We start from the raw sequence: 19,773 nt of genomic DNA, 5'->3' as shown, positions 1-19,773 counted from the left end.
CTATATATTTGCTTAAAGCCTCTTCTAGAATCCATCTCTCTCTCTCTCTCTCTCTTTCTCTCTCTTTCTCTCTTTCTCTATCTCTGAAAGTCTCATGGACAGAACCAAGAGTATACCATTACAGGCCCCAACTTACGGAAACTTAATAACGATTCTCAGCATTGATGGGGGTGGAATAAGAGGACTTATCCCAGGAACCGTTCTTGGTTACCTTGAATCTGAGCTTCAGGTAGCTAGGATATTCAATCTCGTCTTCATATGCATCCTTATTAATTGCATGTCATAGAATAGTTGCTAAATTATACAATGTTTCACATTAAGTACTAAATGTCGAATTTCATTGATCATGTTGCAGAAGTTGGATGGTGAGGGTGCAAGAATCGCCGACTATTTTGATGTGATTGCAGGAACAAGCACTGGTGGTCTTGTGACTGCAATGCTTGCTACCCCAGATGACAACAACCGCCCTGTGTTTGCTGCCAAGGATATTAAGGATTTCTACCTCACTCACTGCCCCAAAATCTTTCCCCAGAAACAGTAATGTTCACATCTTTATGTCAAATTTTTAGAATATTGACACAGAGCATATTGTTCTTAACAAAGAAAATAATTCTCTTCCTGCATATATAGTTTCTAATATGAACATTAATGTTTTAAACAACAGTTGTCCGTTGTTTCCGAAAATGACAAAGATTATCAAAGCCCTATCAGGGCCAAAATATGATGGGAAGTATCTGCATGACTTGGTTGGGCAGAAACTTGGTTCTAAAAAACTGCATCAGACATTGACTAATGTTGTCATTCCCACATTTGACATAAAACAGCTCCAGCCAACTATATTTTCCAGCTATGAGGTAGGTTTGTTACTTTGTTATTTTTCCCCCTGTTTATAGCAAAAAAGAAAAGGATATATATAGTTGAATTAATATCTGCTTTTCTTGGGTGCTTAGGTGAAAAGTAAACCATCCTTTGATGCTTTACTCTCAGACATATGCATTGCAACCTCAGCTGCACCTACTTATCTACCAGCTCACTATTTTGAAACAATTGACCCAGAAGGGAATGTAAAAGACTTTAACCTTATAGATGGCGGTGTGGCTGCGAATAATCCGGTATATATAAGAATTAATTCGAACTTAAGACTTTTTCTGATAGGTTAAATGTTATTTGGTTGATTTAATGACTTCCAACATTATTTTTGGTCATATTCCAGACTTTACTTGCAATTGGTGAAGTGACAAAGACAATAATAAGCGGGAGTGAAGATTTCTTCCCCATAAAGCCCATGGACTACGGGCGATTTCTAGTGATATCTCTAGGAACTGGCTCGGCAAAAGCTGAGTTCAAATACCGTGCGCATTCTGCAGCCAAGTGGGGTTTATTAGATTGGTTAACCAGCGGTGGTGGAACCCCAATAATTGATGTTTTCAGTCAATCAAGTTCTGATATGGTCGATTATCATCTTTCTGTGGTTTTCCAAGCCCTTCATTCGGAGAATAATTACCTTCGAATTCAGGTACATTAATTAATTTTACCAGTTATTAGTTATTACTTATTGAGAATAAATCTCACATTGATGGAAGAAGAAACATTGCATATATTTAAGTAGTTGGGCAATTTCTATATTGCTAATTGGTTTTATTGGAGGGACCTTGCACATGCTTTACGTCACCCCATTCCATTTACTATTTTTTGTTGATTTTTTTAAGTAAATAGAGTATTAAGATATATTATCTCCTAGACAAATTTAAACCACATTATTGTTATCTCATTATGAGGCTTAGCCTACCTCCTCCCTCTTCGTATAGATAATATCATTTGTTCAATAAAAATACAATATGTTATCTCATTTTATTAACACGGTGTAGGATGCATAGCATTTACTCTCAAACCTTCACCTGTCCTACACTCTCTAAGAGCCTGGCGCCTCTTCCCCCTCTCTTATATTCTAATAAATAGAGAAAGACATAGAACTAGAGGGGTACATAAATAAAACCAAAAGGAGGGCATGAACCCCACCAATGAACATCGTATTGATCAGCAGCACCATGCCAAACAGTCAGCAACTTTCTTGTCTTTATATAAAAATGCGAAATTTGAATCTACATATAGTCGATCACATTTACTAATTACATTGTTGACTACCTTAATTATCAATAAAAGTGATACAAAAAACACTACATTAATTAGGCGCATTTGGAATTTCTTTTGTAAGAATTGCTTTTGCTCATGAAGCAGTTTTATTATTAGGGTGTTTGTTACAAATATGTTAAAATTTCTGTTAAAAATTCAATTACTTCTTCAGAAAGCGTTTGTTTGACCCATATCCATGTTTTTTTTTGGCCAAACACTATTATAAGCGTTTTTAGTTACCAAGAGTCCAAGAAGGGCTCCTAATCTAATTGTAATAACACAATTAAATGGAAACAAAAATGCAGGATGACACATTAACTGGACAAGTATCTTCTGTGGACATAGCCGATAAGAAGAATTTGGATGATCTTCTCAAAGTGGGTGAAGGCCTGTTGAAAAAACCAGTTTCTAGGGTTAATTTGGAGACTGGCAGGGTCGAGCCTTCAAAACACGAGTCCAATGAAGAGGCTCTCACTAGGTACACCATATCAATTACCCAAACCAGATTTAAATTTCCACAATTTCTGTGGTAAATTTTTTGTAGTAATAGAAAGTTGTTACTTGCTATTTTGCAGGTTTGCAAAATTATTATCTGAAGAGAAGTGGCTTCGCCTCGCAAAGTCGCCTGTTGGACATGCCGCAAGGCCTAATTAAACAATGACCAGACTAGCCAAGATTCTTTCGTTTTTGATTTTTTTTTTTTTTTGATAAAAATCATAACTCTTTTGTTTTGGTAATTAATTTAAATGATAATTACATTGTTGTAATAAAAGTTGGGGGCAAATGATCCATCATACTGTTTATTGTGAGCTGTTTTAGAAGTAAGCCTTTTCCTAAATTGTTTATTATGAGCTCCTCCTAGACAAATCATCTCAATCCATTGGATCCACCCGCCAATTGGTAGATATAAAATCAATACAGATGGGAGTTGTAAGGACCCATTTAGGCACATAAGTGCTGGAGGTTTGATTCGCAATTCTGAAGGGGATTGGATTAAGGGATTTGCTGCTAATTTGGGCAGAGGAACCATCATGGAAGCTGAGCTTTGGAGTGTTTTCATGGGCCTTTCTATAGCTTGGGATGAGGGATGCAGGGATGTAATCCTTGAATGTGATTCCTGGGATGCTGTTACTTTGATCCAAAAACCTATTCTGGATTCGCACCCGCTCTACAACCTCATTATTGACTGCAAAGAAGCCATCGGAAAAAATTGGAGATGTGAAGTCACTCATATCTATAGAGAAATGAATGCCTCAGCTGATCACATGGCTGAATTGGGTCATGGGCTATCTCTTGGCCTTCATGTTTTTGTTTCTCCTCCTACCACTGCTAGTAATTGTCTAGTTTCTGACTCTATTGGCAGGGCCTTTCCTAGGGCTGTTCTTGCCTGATTCTTTTTGTTTTGCTTGCCGGGCTTTGCCCTCCGTTGTACCAAAAAAACAAAAAAAAAAAGAAATAAGCCTTTTCCTAAATTGTGTATTCACTTAGTCTAGAATATTGACAAGTGTAAGGCAAAGTGATGTAAGACTATGAATGCTATGTGTGAGAATCCTAGGTTATGATCGAATGAGAGGCTGAGATCATTTGGTTGTAATTGTGAAAATTCCAGCTGTGTAACTAACTGGGATACCGAGCATATATTGTTGCAGCCTCATGTTTTCAGTGTGAATGAAATGTAAAAATTCCTCTGCTAATTTGCAGAGAAGAGAATATCAAAATCAGTCTTTTGCAAACCACTCCTATCTTCTTCTTCTTCTTAGATCATCATTCCTTCTTTGAATTGGAAGTTTACATCTCAGAATTTTCAAGAACAATAACATAGATTATTCTTTTAGGTTCTTTTTTGTGTTGGAATAAGTTTTCTTCCGGGTGTTGGATATGCTAACTTAATGACTTTTCCAAAATAATTGTAAGCCGCTGAAAGAAAAAAAACTCTCTCTATGTTTGGATGAGGGGAAAAAACTTGGAATAATGCCGCTAAATTGGCCTTATTGAATTGGTTAACCAGCGGAGGCTCGACACCGATCATCGATGTTTCCAGTCAAGGAAGTGCTGATACGGTTGATCTTAACCGTTCTGTGGTTTTCCAAGCCCTTCACTCTGAGAAAAACTACCTTCGAATTCAGGTATTAATTAATTCTCTCTACTCGACTAAGATCATCATAAAATAATGGAGTTGAGACTAAGATTGAAGGTTCAGATTTATTAACAAATACATTTGAATGAAAAAAATAATAATAATATGCAGGTGACAAGCTGCATGGGGACGTATCTTCTGTAGATATAGCAACAGAGAAGAATTTGGACAATCTTGTGAATGTTGGTGAAGGCCTATTGAAACAACCTGTTTCTACTTTCTAGGGTTAATTTAGAGACGGGGAAATTTGAAGCTTGTAATCATGAGACTAATGAAGAAACTCTTATAAGGTATACAGATCATATATTAATCATAATATATATCTCCACAATCTATATGCTAATATTGCTCTGATTTATAACTTATCCACCTTTTATACATTGTCACTTAATGCTTTTGCGGGTTTGCAAAACTACTCTCTGAAGAGAAGAGGCTTCGGCTTGCAAAGTCGCCACATGGTCAATGTACTGCAAAACCCAACTGATCATCAAAAACACATTTTAATCTTTGTGCACACAGCTAATGATCCTTTGATCCAACATACTAGATTCTTTAATATTCTTTATGTAATCGAATAAATCCCCCGTCGGGTGGCAAATGTATTCCTTAGTTCAACTATTATTATGTTGTGATTCATCATTAAACTTCAAAGTATTCCAAGGAAAAAAAAAATTCTGAGTCAACTTGCCAATATTTCTGTTTATATTATGCACATACATGTGGCCAGACCGGCCTCTTGGACATCTTTCGATAAAAACAGCCGTTACTTCGCCAACTTTTTTTAGTTTATTTCTAGATATAGTGATATTAATTATAACATTCAACTTTAAGAACTTTTCTCGTTTGGCACTTTGTTGCTTGTTGGTTGAGGGGTTTTTTCTGTAAAGGGGGCAGAATAGTATGCATCACCGTTGAAAACGTTGTGACAAATTAGCTTGACTATTTGGTCAGTTGGAATGACACAGCACCAATATAATTTTGTATTACTAAAGTTCGAATGTGACTTTTACTAACCAGTCCACAAGTATAGTTTAACTGTGCAGAGACTTTAAAGATTAAGTGAATCATATTATATTTGGTAAAAGAAGAATGTTGGCCACCATTTATCTTGGCCTCTAGGGTTTGCACTAACTAATTTAGAGCATTTTTTATAGTACATGAACAATCCCATGGGAGGAAGAACTGGTTTTTCTTGGCATCAATATATATGAAGCAGTCAGTCAGAAAGCACAGGCTTCCTTTTTTGTTTCAAATGAACACCCCCAAATTAAGCACGGCATCTGACATGAACAAAACTTAAATCATTTAAACATAATGATCAGTAAAACATTGAACATGGAGCACTAGGGATGGCCTTCTTTTTGTTTTTTAACAGCATTTTTAAAGCATTGTAGATGAGTCACTAACGATGGTTTTCCTATTGGTTCTTAACAAAACCTGCAGTTTCAGAGAGGCGGGTCAGCGACCCACTACTAATCAACATCAATATTGTCCTTAACTTAACCACATGGCTTGTACAGTCCAGCAGGTGTTAGTTTTCAGTACAAGTAGTAGTGGAACCACTTGAGATAAATTGAAAATTATTTTGAAAGATTTCTGACGTGGGACTTTATATTATTCAACACCTGCCGCATCATAACTCGTGAGCAGCAGTACAAATCAAGGTCAGCAATGTGAGGCTAGTTGCAGCTTATTCTTAAGCTCAGCTTTCTATCCAATTGACTGTCTTAGAATTTGTTACATCGGAGTCTTGTCGATCCGTTTTAGTCATTGAATTTCAGTTTTTCACTGATCTGCGCATAGTTGCACTTTTTTTTTTCTTCAGTAAATGATTGGAGTACAGCAAACAAAACAGCTTATATGTTGGAGAAATATTGCAGACTCATCAATCTTATGAACATACTGCAATCTTATGATTTATTTTTGCATCCTTCAAATCTTGTCGAACAAATCCTCTAACAGAGTCATTGTGATTCTTTGCTCTTCAATATTTTCTTTATAAAGTTCATCCAACTCACTGCGGTGTAGTGTGCTTATATACACAATGGTTTTAAATATGTATGTACAGTATATGCTCTAAAAACAACTGAAATTTCTACCACTCACAACTTGTAGTTTTGAACCACCACTTCAGTAAGTTCAGAAAAAATTAACTGGTAAGTTAATTTTCGCTTCAGTTATATTGGAGCCAAATTTAGGTACCAGTCATGTGGTATACTAAAAGAGAAGCATATACCTCCAAGTTACTGCAGGGCACATTTAATTATGCGGGATAATTTTGTGGAAAATTTTATTTTCTGAAATGTGATACATGGTATGAAAAAACTGAACTAAAATATCTTCCTCTTCCTTGTTGACAGGAGCATTAGAATCAAACAATGATTCTGGTATTACTGAAGTATAAGGTTACTGACAGGACAACAAAATACTACATACGCCCTTGATCAAAGTACACGAAAAACTCATGACAATATACAACTTGATTAAAGTATGCAGCATTCACTTTACCATCAAGTTGAAGTTATATGCAGACATAATTGAATGGTAGACCAATTTTTTATTTCTTACAAGTGCTTTGCATTTGGTCAATAGATCAATCACACCAGCAACTTTTGGCCTTCAAATTGACCTTCTTAAGTTACTGCTAATGTGCGTCGCCGCCTTATACGAATCAAATTATATATAACGCGTGCAGTTTTTTCTAGCTAGTGGCCCTTTGACAAGGAATATTACATCATGTGGCTTCATTGTACGCAGCCGCACAGAAGAGCTTGATAATCTTAATAATAAGCTTAAAGTATTAGCTGCATATGCTTGATGGAGGTTTGCTTTAAGGGTATGCAGTTCATGAGCATATCACGGGGTTTGGCTTTGGCCAAACTTAGTGCCTTGTTTATTAACCCTCCAATATGGCTTCACATTATAACCAACTAGTCTCATGCTTGGAGTCTCACCTACCATTTTGCAATTATTTCACAGAGATTAGTAAACAATTTATGGCTAAATACGAACCGACTTTGTCCAACTTTATGAGCTCTATCCAAGAAGCTAGTACACAGTTTTTGAATCAAATTCTTATGCACTGACATTGTACTTGTTTGGGTGCATGCATATAGTCCACAGTTTCTAATATGAACATTAATGTTTTAAACAACAGTTGTCCGCTGTTTCTGAAAATGTCAAAGATTATCAAAGCCCTATCAGGGCCAAAATATGATGGGAAGTATCTGCATGACTTGGTTGGGCAGAAACTTGGTTCTAAAAAACTGCATCAGACATTGACTAATGTTGTCATTCTCACATTGGACATAAAACAGCTCCGGCCAACTACATTTTCCAGCTATGAGGTTGGTTTTGCTATTTTTACCCCTGTTTATAGCTAAAAGGAAAAGGATATATATAGTTGAATTAATATCTGCTTTTCTTGGGTGCTTAGGTGAAAAGCAAACCATCCTTTGATGCTTTACTCTCTGACGTATGCATTGCAACTTCAGCTGCACCTACTTATATCCCAGCTTACTATTTTGAAACAATTGACCCAGAAGGGAATGTGAAAGATTTTAACCTTAATAGACCCGCGTGTGGCTGCGAATAATCCGGTATATATAAGAATTAATTCGAACTTAAGACATAGGTTAAATTTTATTTGGTTGATTTAGTGACTTCCAACATTATTTTTGGTCTTATTCCAGACCAGACTTGCAATTGGTGAAGTGACAAAGACAATAATAAGTGGGAGTGAAGATTTCTTCCCTATAAAGCCCATGAACTACGGGCGATTTCTAGTGATATCTCTAGGAACTGGCTCGCCAAAAGCTGAGTTCAAATACCGTGCGCATTCTGCTGCCAAGTGGGGTTTATTAGATTGGTTAACCAGCGGTGGTGGAACCCCAGTAATTGATGTTTTCAGTCAATCAAGTTCTGATATGGTCGATTATCATCTTCATGTGGTTTTCCAAGCCCTTCATTCGGAGAATAATTACCTTCGAATTCAGGTACATTAATTAATTTTACCAGTTATTAGTTATTATTTGTTGAGAATAAATCTTACATTGATGGGTTCGACAAAAAAATAAAAAAAATCTCACATTGATGGGAGAAGGGACGTTACATATGCTTATAAGTAGTTGGGCAATTTCTATATTGCCAATTGGTTTTTATTGGAGGGACATTGCACGTGCTTTACGTCACCCTATTACATTTCATTTACTATTTTTCATTGATTTTTTTAATTAAATAGAGTATTAAGATATATTATCTCCTAAACAAATTTGAACCACATTATTGTTATTCCACTATGAGGCTTAGCCTACCTCCCCTCTCCCTTAGTGCAGATAACATCATTTGTTCAATAAAAAAACAATATATTATCTCTTTATCTCCTTTTAATATATAACACGGTGTAGAATGCATAGCGTCTAACTCTCAAACCTAAAGGTTAAGGTACCTACACTCTCTAAGAGCCTGGCGCCTCTTCCCCCTTTCTTATTCAAATAAATAGAGAAAGACATAGAACTAGAGGGGAACATATATAAAACCAAAAGGAGGGCATGAACCCCACCAATGAACATTGAACACCATATTGATCAACACCATGCTAAACAGTCAGCAACTTTCTTATCTTTATATAAATATGAGAAATCTGAATCTACATTTAGGGGATCACATTTACCTACTACATTGTTGACTACTTAATTATCAATAAAAGTGATACAAAAAACACTATGTTAATTAGGCGCATTTGGAATTTCTTTTGTAAGAATAGCTTTTGCTCATGAAGCAATTTTATTAGAGGTGTTTTTGTTACAAATATGTTAAAATTTCTGTTAAAAATTCAACAACTTCTTTAGAAAGCGTTTGTTTGACCCATATCCATGTTTTTCTGCCAAACACTATTCTAGTTTTTAGTTGCCAAGAGTCCAATACAGGCTCCTAATCTAATTGTAATAACACAATTAAATGCAATAAACAAAAATGCAGGATGACACATTAACTGGACAAGTATCTTCTGTGGACATAGCCGACAAGAAGAATTTGGATGATCTTCTCAAAGTGGGTGAAGGCCTCTTGAAAAAACCAGTTTCTAGGGTTAATTTGGAGACTGGCAGGGTTGAGCCTTCAAAACACGAGTCCAATGAAGAGGCTCTCACTAGGTACACCATATCAATTACCAAAACCAGATATAAATTTTTACAGTTTCTGTGGTAAAATTTTTGTAGTAATAGAAAATTGTTATTTGTGATTGTGCAGGTTTGCAAAACTATTATCTGAAGAGAAGTGGCTTCGCCTTGCAAAGTCGCCTGTTGCAAAGCCTAACTGATATATCACCCTTTGAGTCTATGACCAAACTAGCCAAGATTCTTTCGTTTTTGTTTTTTGGATAAAAATCGTGACTCTTTTCTTTTGGTAATTCATTTGAATGATAATTAAATTGCTGTAATAACGTCAAGTTGGGGGCAAGTGATCCATCATACTGTTGATATTATTCTTTTAGATTCTTTTTTGTGTTGGAATAAGTTTTCTTCCGGGTGTTGTATATGCCAACTTAATGACTTTTCCAAAATAATTGTAAGTTGCCGAAAGAGAAAATAAAAAAATAAAAAATAAAAAAAACTTATACTATGTTTGGATGAGGAAAATAAAATTGAAATTTTGACAAAAGATATAAATTTATAATTTGACATGCACTAATTTCCTTATTTGAATCATAAACATATAAATTTAGAATTTCTGTGTGAAAAAAATAATTTGAATTTGGGACCTCCATTTGTCAAGTTTGAAATCCATGTAAATAGGTGTCACTTCCAAATTTCTTTGAGTGAGAGTTTAAAAATAAAAAATAAAATTCATATTCAAGTGTCATTGTTCTTCTAGGTTAACCAAACAAAAAAATTTACAAATTCTAAAAAATAAAATTTCGTCATTTCTATTTATATCATTTTAAAATTACCTAATAATCTTAGTAATTATAAATTTCCTTATTCAAACAAAGTATTAGTCAATAACCAATTGCGGCTTAAAACTATATATGATCAATTGATCTAATTAAATACTTTCAACAAAATTTAAAATATAATTTTCTTTTGAAATGCAAAAACTCCTCATCCCTCTTGCTACACACACACACATACATATATATCACAAGATTGCTACATAATTGTCTTTCTTATGAAAGCAAGGTTAATTATATTTTTTTTCACTCATATGTGGTTCAATTTAAGCATGCCTAACCACTCTCGCCGATAAAATTCGATTCGTAAAGAAAGTTTTGAAAAGTTGGATGTGACATACGTGAGCGTTTGGAACGGTTGGAGGAGCATGCATATTTGACCAAATCACAAGATTGCTCCGTAATTGTCTTTCTTATGAAAGCAAGGTTAATTATATTTTTTTTCACTCGTATGTGGTTTAATTTAATCATGCCTAGCCACTCTCGCCGATAAAATTCGATTCGTAAAGAAAGTTTTGAAAAGTTGGATGTGACATACGTGAGCGTTTGGAACGGTTGGAGGAGCATGCATATTTGACCATTTGGTCAAGCTATGGTCCATGCTTGATGAGTCTGTCGTATAATGACTCTTACCAGCAAAATCCACAATTATAAGTAAAATGCTCTTAATTAATTATTGTTTAGATAAAGAACACGTGAGCTATCTATCATACGAGTCTGACTGCTTTATGGAAGTGGAGTCATTTCGTGATGGAACTTGTTTCTCAAAGACCCGCGAAAGAGACTTTAAAGATTGATTTTTCGTTCCAGCAAGCAACAAAACCAATGAAACAAAAACATAAAAGTCTGAGAATATTACGTAACAGAAAAGGAAATTTACACTTTGGTCGGAACTGTTCAAACTTTAGTCAATTGGCAATGTTGGGGATAGTTAATTAAACTCTGCATAATTTGGTTATATATGGCTCTTAGCCATATTGTTGTTTCAACTTTTTTAATTATATATAATATTATTATTGTTAGGAGTTGATTTTCACACACTTTTTTTAGTGTCCTGCACATTTTTATTTACAGTGTGAAAGGCTAAAAAAAATTAATTAAACAGGGTGAGTATTTATTTTTTATTTTTTTCTTTTCGGAAGAGAGTTAAGCGGACTGAGAAAAAAAAAAAAAAAGGAAGGAATACAAAACCTTGATAACTGTCGAAGAAAAAAATTCATAACCGAATCAAAAATTACAAGATGAAAAAATAATCAAAACCAAGAAGTTGAGCGGTATTTATTGGGGGAGAAAATAATGAATTTCAGTACTGAATTACAAGAGTAACTAATTAGCAATAATTTCACCATATGGTTAATTATTTTTCTATATAGTGCTTTATTTTATCTCAAATGACTTGATTAATCTTCCAAATAAAAATTGAATTTTATTAAAGGGAATACTAAGTGTTTGTGAGAGAAAGCAGCTTGATCATCAGTTGGACTTGTTGGTTACGGCCTTTCCATGTGGTGATTGCGTTTCACGGACCTTCCTCTCCCGAGACAGAATTCCAGCAATCCTGCAGCACGTGAAGATTAATTATTAGTCAAGAAAACAAATAGTAATTAGCAATTTTTAATCAATAGTATTACATATATGATCATGCTAAAATACGTATATAGTGGAAATATGTGGTGAATGATGATTAAATTATATATTACCTTACGAGAGCCTCTTCATTTGTAGATTGATGGGCAGGTTCAAAGACACCGGTATCCATATTCACCCTTGAAACAGGCTTTTTCAGCAATTTCTCTCCGACTTTCACAAGATTATCCAAGTTTTCCTTCGTAGCAATGTCTACTGAAGACACTGTCTTTTCCAATGTATCATCCTACAAACATAAATTTTACTCACGTAAATATTTTTTTAGCATATAATTGATTTATATAGCAATATAAGTATGCTCTGTTGTCAAAGTGTAAGTATTTTAAACATACATAGAAAGATCGATGTATATATACCTGGATTCGAAGATAACTTTTCTCACAGTTAAGAGCTTGGAAAACAGTGGCAAGGTGAAAATCAACCATGTCACTGCTGGCTTGGGTAAATACATCGGTGAGTGGACAAGAACCTCCGCTTGTCAACCATGCCAAAAGACCCCATTTAGCTACGTCATTGGCATGGTACTTCTCCTCACATTTTGCAGAACCAGTTCCCAACGATACAACTAAGAACCGACCATACCCAGTTGGTCTCGTGGAAAAGTTGAAGTCGGAATTTCCCTGGTGGATTTCCTTCGTGACTTCGTTTATGGCAACCAATGCCTGAGAAATGAACAAATTTAATTAGAGGAAATCGAAGTGCTAGTTGGTAATTATATTGTCATGAATAGCTAAATATATCTTTTACATAAAATATAGGTGTTTAGATTGGATTCCTAGATAGGTATTCCCATGAAAATTCAAAATTCTAACACTCGAGTTTTTAATAACAAATTAGTCTTATCCATATTTTAACTATGGAAACTACGTATTAATGTTTACCGGGTTATTAGCAGCGACACCACCATCAATGAGATGGAACTCTCTTGTTTCACCAGTGGAAGTTTTGGTTTCAAAATGATGTGCTGGAAGGTAGGTTGGTGCTGCTGAAGTTGCAATACATATGTCCGAGAGTAAAGCATCTACGCAACTCTTCTTCTTGGCCTAAAATCAACAACATACACACATTAAATATATATGTAGAGAAAGAGCAAACTTTTTCACAAAATTATTCCAAGAGAGAGTATTAAAAAATTAACCAACCTCATAGCTGGAAAAGATGGTTGGTTGGAGCCGCTTTATATCAAAAGTTGGGATTATAACGTTAGTCAATGTGTCGTTCAATCGTTTGTCTCCTAATTTTTCCTTCACTATATTATGTAAATATTTCCCATCATATTTTGGTCCTGTCAAATTTTTAACCATATCCACGGCTTCACCAATTAGTGGAGCGCTGAAGAAAAAAAGAAAAAAGATTATCTGATTGTTAGCAAGTGTAGACTTGTGAAATATAGGAAGGAAAAGAAGCAGAAAGAAAGGATTAACGAATGAAAAAGGTCGATAAGCTTATAAGAAGCAATTGAAAAAAGTTGTGATTTCATTATAAAATCAATTGGCAATATGGAGTGACTTAATTTAATTACTTATAAGTTCATGCAAGATCCTTCCTCCTACTCTGATGAAAAAAAAATTGGGTTCTACTATAAAATTAATTGGCAATATAGTGAGTAGCCCAGCTCACTTAAAACCTAGGCAAGGTGTCTTCTCCCATCATTGTAGAATTCATTCTCAACGCATGCAAGGTCCATTTCAAACAGATTTCAAGTTAAGATTGTAATTAAGTAGGTACCTGCCCTGGGGGAAGATTTTCGGGCAGTGTTCGAGGTAGAAAGCGTTAATATCTTTAGCAGAAAACAAGGGACGATTATTTTCATCTGGGGTAGTAAGCATGGCAGTCACAAGTCCACCTGTGCTAGTCCCTGTAATTACATCAAAGTAATCTGCCAGCCTTGCATCTTCACCATCCAGCTTCTGCATATGGCCAACAAATTAAAGTAAAGGTTAGTTCGAATGTGCAAGCATATGTTGTGCTTGAGATTAAATTAAAGTGACGTTTAACATTTTTAATTTGAAGTTAAATTATGGATTTAAATTGATATTTATACCTGAAGCTCAGACTCTAGGAAGCTGAGTATAGTTCCGGGGATAATCCCTCGGATACCACCTCCGTCAATGCTAAGGACAGTGACGAGGTTTCCATAAGTGGGAGACTGAAGAAATGATCTTGCTCTTTCCATTTGAGAAAACGAAGGCATATTATGAATGATAGTCGGCACAGGGAAGGGTACGTAGGAACGAAACGGTAAGTACTATTATGAACCGGAAACAAATGCAGAAAGCAAACTTGGGTGATGACAATTAATCTGGGGGATGACAAGATTAATTGAGTGTAAGAACTTTGAGTACCTATCTACGCCTTATATAGAGATCTTTTCCCCTCCAACTTTGACCCTAAGCTTATAGGTATGTATCCAAAACAAGTTTTAGTTGGACCATTATCTATTCCTGACTTTTCAAATTAGGTATTGCATTCTTGTGGACATGGTTGGTTAATCAAAATGACAGATGAATCTTCTAGGTGATTACACTATCAAGCATAACAGTCCACTTTAAATCTTATTTAAATTAGGGACTTTTGAATTTTAATCCTTGAAGAAGATTAAAATTTAATAAAAATTTTAGTCATTTAATATGTACTTAATTCAAATTCATATTATATTTTTGTTTTCATATTTAATAGATATCTTATTTTCTCAAAAAAAAAAAAAAAATTCTTATTTAATGTCTCTACATTAAATTTTAAATTTTAAATTTATTATTATACACATTTTAATTCTTTATGTCACATCCCACCCCGGAGCGGATCACTTCCCAGGCCCGCTCCATCACCGTAGCACGATATTGTCCGCTTTGGGCTTACCATTCCCTCACGATTTTGTTTTTAGGAACTCACGAGCAACTTCCCAGTGGGTCACCCATCATGGGATTGCTCTAGCCCCTTCTCGCTTAACTCCGGAGTTCCTACGAAACCCGAAGTCAGTGAGCTCCCAAAAGGCCTCGTGCTAGGTAGGGATGGGAATATACATATAAGGATCACTCCCCTGGGCGATATGGGATGTCACAATCCACCCCCCTTAGGGGTCCGACGTCCTCGTCGGCACACACGCGGCCAGGGTTAGGTTCTGATACCAAATTGTCGCATCCCAGCCCGGGGTGGATCACTTCCCGGGCCCGCTCCACCACCGTAGCATGATATTGTCTGCTTTGGGCTTACCATTCCCTCACGGTTTTGTTTTTGGGAACTCATGAGCAACTTCCCAGTGGGTCACCCATTATGGGATTGCTCTAGCCCCTTCTCGCTTAACTTCGGAGTTCCTACGGAACCTGAAGCCAGTGAGCTCCCAAAAGGCCTCATGCTAGGTAGAAATGGGAATATACATTTAAGGATCACTCCCTTAGGCAATGTGGGATGTCACACTTTAATTTTATTTAACTTCCTTTTTAGTGTACCTAAACGTCTGTACCATAATATATTTTACTAAACTAGTGAAATGAAATGTTCGCACCTAAATTGTGAAATCCCGTTCCTGGATTTCATTGTTCTAATCTACGTATTTGTATTATTGAGATTTTATATTATTTCTCGAGAATTTATTTTAAATTGTTTGAATTTAGATTTTAACTAAACTAGTTACAGTGAAGTTTGGAAAGTTATTATTTACTCATTGAGTTTGTCCGAGAGAAAGTCCAAGCTCTCCTTCTGCTCGGTGTTGGGAGAACTAGCAATGGATTGGTTTTTGGGAGTGTAGGCGAAAACTGTTTGCGAGTCCGGATTATAACGGTATAGTTACGAACATTTGAAGTTGTGATACTATAGATTTTAGGAATTAATTAATTCTCACTTTGTGGGTAAGAGGGCAATCAGATATTTGGGTTAAGGAGCCAATTAGTTACAAGAAGGAGGGGACAAATGAGATGTTTTTTTTTTTGTGGGGGGGGGGGGGGGGGGGGGGGGGAGGGAGGGGAGGGAGGGATAGGCAGCAGCCAATGGAAAGAAAAAAGAAAAAGAAAAGAAAAAAAAAAAAAAAAAGGGGGGGGGGGGAGAGGGACCTTCCTCTTCTCGTCGACAAAACCGGTTTCGACCCAGTTCTAATTCCGGCCAATTTCTGCCATTTTTCAGGGGAAATTCACCCATCCAACACCTGAAAACTACTCCATAACCTCCCCTCTACCACCTCCACCGAAATTTGAGGGTTTTTAGGCCCAAAATCATAAGGAACTCCACTGGAGCACCGGAGGTGCTCGACGGTGATTCCGCCGTTCGGGTGAGTTTCACCACCCACTACCACCACCCGTAGTCAACTCCCCTTGGACCTAGGAACAAGACCCAACAGGTTGTGGGGGTGTTGGAACATCAAGGAGGTCGAATTGAAGAACACCCATCTTAGGGTTCCCGTTGTGTGACATTCAATTTATGAAAATGTTGTTAGTTGAATATATTATCGATAAGGTCTGCCACTTGATTATTCTAACAATTGACGATCTTATCATTGAATTGACACTAAATTTTAGTATGCTATGGTACATATTGTTTAAGGACCTTAGGAACTTACTAGTGAAAATCTAATGATTGGATCTTACGGAGCAATTGACGTAAGATCATGGATCCTACCGCAGAACAACGGTTCGATCCCTCATTAAATGTTGTTGTGGGAGACATATGAGAGTTTTTAAGTATGTAATATGGTTATTACCTTGATTTCTTATATTGGTATCATCTGTGAATATGACTTGGTTTTATAATGTGATTTCTATTGAAATGTGATTATATATATATATATATATATATATTTAGCCAGACCTATGTTATTAAACATGATTTGGCTTGTGTACTGATGTTGATAATGATATGTGATTGATATGCATATTCGAAAGGTGGTTGATGTGCATAGATGGTATGATATAATGAAATGTTAGTGACTTTAATATATGTGAATATGAAATGGTTTTATAATTATGTTTCTTATAAATTGTAAATTTTTACATTTAGCCATCAATGTAGTCATATGAAGTGGGATTTGACATGCATATTGGAAATATAGTTTGTTTTGTATGATTGGCTTGATTTAATGAAAGGTGAGGGCTACTAGTGGACCGTTAACTCATTGTCATGGGGTTTGTTGCTTCGAAACATGTGTCAACGCTCGTGTCATTATTTCATTCTCGTTCGTTGAGTCTTTGTAACTTGAGTAACTTGATTCATGTGTTGTTTCATTGATTGGTTGTTATGCATTGTGCTCCACGATTCCGTTGAGTGATGGTCTGGAGTCGTGTCCTGGTTTTGATTCCGTTGAGTGATGGTCCGGGATCCTTCCTACTCCACTTCGTGATTCCATTGAGTGATGGTCCGGAATCGTATCCTGGTTTGGATTCCGTTGAGTGATGGTCCGGAATCCCTCTTACTCTACAATTCCGTTTGAGTGATGGTCCGGGATCGCATCTCCCTTGGATTTCATTGAGTTTGGATTGAGATAACTTCAAGGATGTAGACTTCGGCTAAACTGTGTCGCTCTAACCCTACTTTCCATTGTGTGTATGAGAATATGGTTGCGAGATGTTGTGATTGTTTCAGACGAACCGTTGGATGGTTGGGTGACTTCCTCGGAGTTTTCAAAAGTTTGGTATTGATTTCTTATGAATGATTTATATTCAAGGTTTATAAATTGTGATTGATGGCTGGTTTTATTATTGTATCACATGCTTATATTATTGTCACAACCCTGAGCCTCGTAGCATATATGAGTGCCTGATTTGCCAGTGCACCAATCTCATAATGTAGGCATTGACTTTACATATGACAGGTCTGGGTAGATTACAAGAAACCGCTTGATATTTTGGTTCCGTTGAATGGTTTGGAACCCAATGTTGTTGGATTTCATTGAGTGGTTCGGAATCCTTGCTCTTGTTCATTTCCTTAAGGTGATCTTAGAATTCTAAATTCGAGTGGATGGGAATTACCCACAATAGATATTGTGAATATAAATTGGAATTACCATGTTTATTACTCATAATCCAAGTGGGGAATTATATAGAGTTCCTTGGTTAATTCGTGAGATGTTTTGTTATCGCATTGCTTGATTAACGTAATTAAATGCTAAGATTGTGCATCTTGATTCACGTATTGATTAATTGACGGGATTGTGGAATGACGTTGGATATGAGTGTTGTTATTATGATTATGTTAGTTGATTAATATTTCTAGAGAATAATAAGGTGCTTTGTCAATTCTTTAATACGTTACACGCTATGAATTGTGATTTCATGTGGGAACGTGATGATTTATGTGATAGATGAAGTGGAAATAGTATTCGTCTTATAGGATTATTACGTTGGATATCATTGTTATGGTTATGACTAAACGTGTTGATAAATATGGCGAGAGAATATGATTGTGCTTCGTCGTTTGTTCTTTGAAGGATTGCATGCTATACATTGTGATATTTTGTTGGGACATAACGACTTATGTGATGAATGTTCGAGTATAGTGAAATGGTGAACTACGAAGGGCTTGATCCCTGTTGAGGATACGTAGGCAGTCTAACGAGGAGGTTAGATGCAGCCATAAAATATTTGGAAATTACTATGCAATTTGGACCTTGAATGGTGATTTATTCATATCCCGGAGGCGGGGTATGTTAGATATACAAGTATTTGGTGGCGTCACGTGTTGAGATCGGGGCATGACATAAATATATTTTAATGAATTAATGGCATATACGAAAATATACAAAAACATAGGTGTACCGAAAAGTATGTACCTAAATAGATTACACTAAATTAGTGTATCGAAATGTCCGTACCTAAATATATTATACCAATCTAGTGTACCGAAATGTCCGTACCTAAACATATTATACTAAAACTAGTGTACCAAAATGTCCGTACCTAAATATATTGTAATGAATTAGTGGCACATAAGAAAATATGCAAAAACATAAGTATATTGAAAAGTTTGTACCAAAATTATTTCTTTGTTATATAAGATATTTACAATAAATTGGTGATGGAAAATGTCAACAAATAAGGCTAATTCATTTTAATTTCAAATGAAATTAAAATTTACAATATTTTACATAAAATGTAATTCATGGACACCATAAAATTATAAATATAAAAAGAAATTGAATGCATATGATGACATTAAATAGAATCTAGGGGACTAAAATCAATATTTAATCTTATATAAGACATTTTTCTAAACTTCATCTTATTTAAGAATTAAAATTTAGTTTTCTATTTAAATTATAGGCTTATTTATTGTTATGCTCCTGAAATTCAATTTCAATTTCATTTTGCCCCCTGAAACTCAGAAGCCACTACTTTATTCCATGAAACTCGATTTTGATCTCATTTTACCTCTTGAAACTCAAAAAGTGCTACTTTATACCCTGGAATTGATTTTGATCCCACTTTGCCCTTTGAAATTCAAAAGTTGTCATTTTACTTATTGAAACTCAATATGCACTCCACTTTTTGTTTTTTTTTTCTACCCCCCCCCCCCCAAAAAAACACCTTCTTCGTATGTTTTTAATGGCGGTGGCTGGTGAAAGAGATACGATGGTTTTTATTTTTTTGTTCTTTTTTACTATGCATTTATTTCAAGGTGAATTTTGGCATCTTACTAATTATAAATTTTGAAGGGATGAACTTATTTAAAAAAAATAAAAACAAGGCAATGTAAAATGAATTTTGAATTTCAGGGAGTAAGGTGACGATCTTTGAGTTTCAGAAAGCAAAGTAAGATCAAAATCTAGTTTCAGAGAGTAAATTGACGATTTTTAATTTTCAATGGACAAAGTGGGATCAAAATTAAATTTCAAAGAGTAAAGTGGTAACTTTTGAGTTTCAAATGGTAAAGTGGGATCGAAATTGAATTACAGGGAATGTGATAAAAAAATAAGCCTAAA

At 35.4% G+C, this 19,773-nt stretch overlaps 2 protein-coding genes and 1 pseudogene across 2 annotated transcripts; 2 read left to right on the top strand and 1 right to left on the bottom strand.

The window, feature by feature from the left end:
• Positions 1-2,971, top strand: LOC137741356 (patatin-like protein 2). Its single transcript, XM_068481080.1, has 7 exons — positions 1-229; positions 356-537; positions 665-854; positions 951-1,112; positions 1,214-1,516; positions 2,439-2,611; positions 2,709-2,971. The coding sequence occupies exons 1-7, from the start codon at positions 95-97 to the stop codon at positions 2,785-2,787; spliced, it is 1,224 nt and encodes a 407-aa protein (XP_068337181.1). The 5' UTR covers positions 1-94; the 3' UTR covers positions 2,788-2,971.
• A 4,475-nt stretch (positions 2,972-7,446) lies between these two features.
• Positions 7,447-9,590, top strand: LOC137715466 (patatin-like protein 2; annotated as a pseudogene).
• Positions 9,591-11,470: 1,880 nt separating this feature from the next.
• On the bottom strand, positions 11,471-14,180 carry LOC137742684 (patatin-like protein 2). The gene is made up of 7 exons (XM_068482618.1): positions 13,912-14,180; positions 13,596-13,777; positions 13,010-13,199; positions 12,749-12,910; positions 12,224-12,529; positions 11,921-12,093; positions 11,471-11,778 (listed from the first exon to the last, which is right to left on the bottom strand). Exons 1-7 carry the CDS (start codon positions 14,059-14,061, stop codon positions 11,694-11,696), a joined length of 1,248 nt encoding a protein of 415 aa, XP_068338719.1. The 5' UTR covers positions 14,062-14,180; the 3' UTR covers positions 11,471-11,693.
• Between the last annotated feature and the right edge of the window lie 5,593 nt (positions 14,181-19,773).

Source organism: Pyrus communis, chromosome 1 (genome assembly GCF_963583255.1).
Source record: "Pyrus communis chromosome 1, drPyrComm1.1, whole genome shotgun sequence".
In the NCBI taxonomy this organism is placed as follows: Eukaryota; Viridiplantae; Streptophyta; class Magnoliopsida; order Rosales; family Rosaceae; genus Pyrus; species Pyrus communis.
This window is presented reverse-complemented; position numbering and strand designations above follow the sequence as displayed.

Bases quoted from the DNA above. Each gene is read 5' to 3' on its own strand.
- LOC137741356 (XM_068481080.1), top strand. From the start codon at position 95: ATGGACAGAACCAAGAGTATACCATTACAGGCCCCAACTTACGGAAAC. The intron at 538-664 runs GTAATGTTCACA...TTTAAACAACAG, and splicing joins AAAATCTTTCCCCAGAAACA to TTGTCCGTTGTTTCCGAAAA. The intron at 1,517-2,438 runs GTACATTAATTA...ACAAAAATGCAG, and splicing joins ATAATTACCTTCGAATTCAG to GATGACACATTAACTGGACA.
- LOC137742684 (XM_068482618.1), bottom strand. From the start codon at position 14,061: ATGCCTTCGTTTTCTCAAATGGAAAGAGCAAGATCATTTCTTCAGTCT. The intron at 13,200-13,595 runs GTACCTACTTAA...TTTTTTCTTCAG, and splicing joins AAAATCTTCCCCCAGGGCAG to CGCTCCACTAATTGGTGAAG. The intron at 12,530-12,748 runs GTAAACATTAAT...TTCATTTCTCAG, and splicing joins GTGTCGCTGCTAATAACCCG to GCATTGGTTGCCATAAACGA.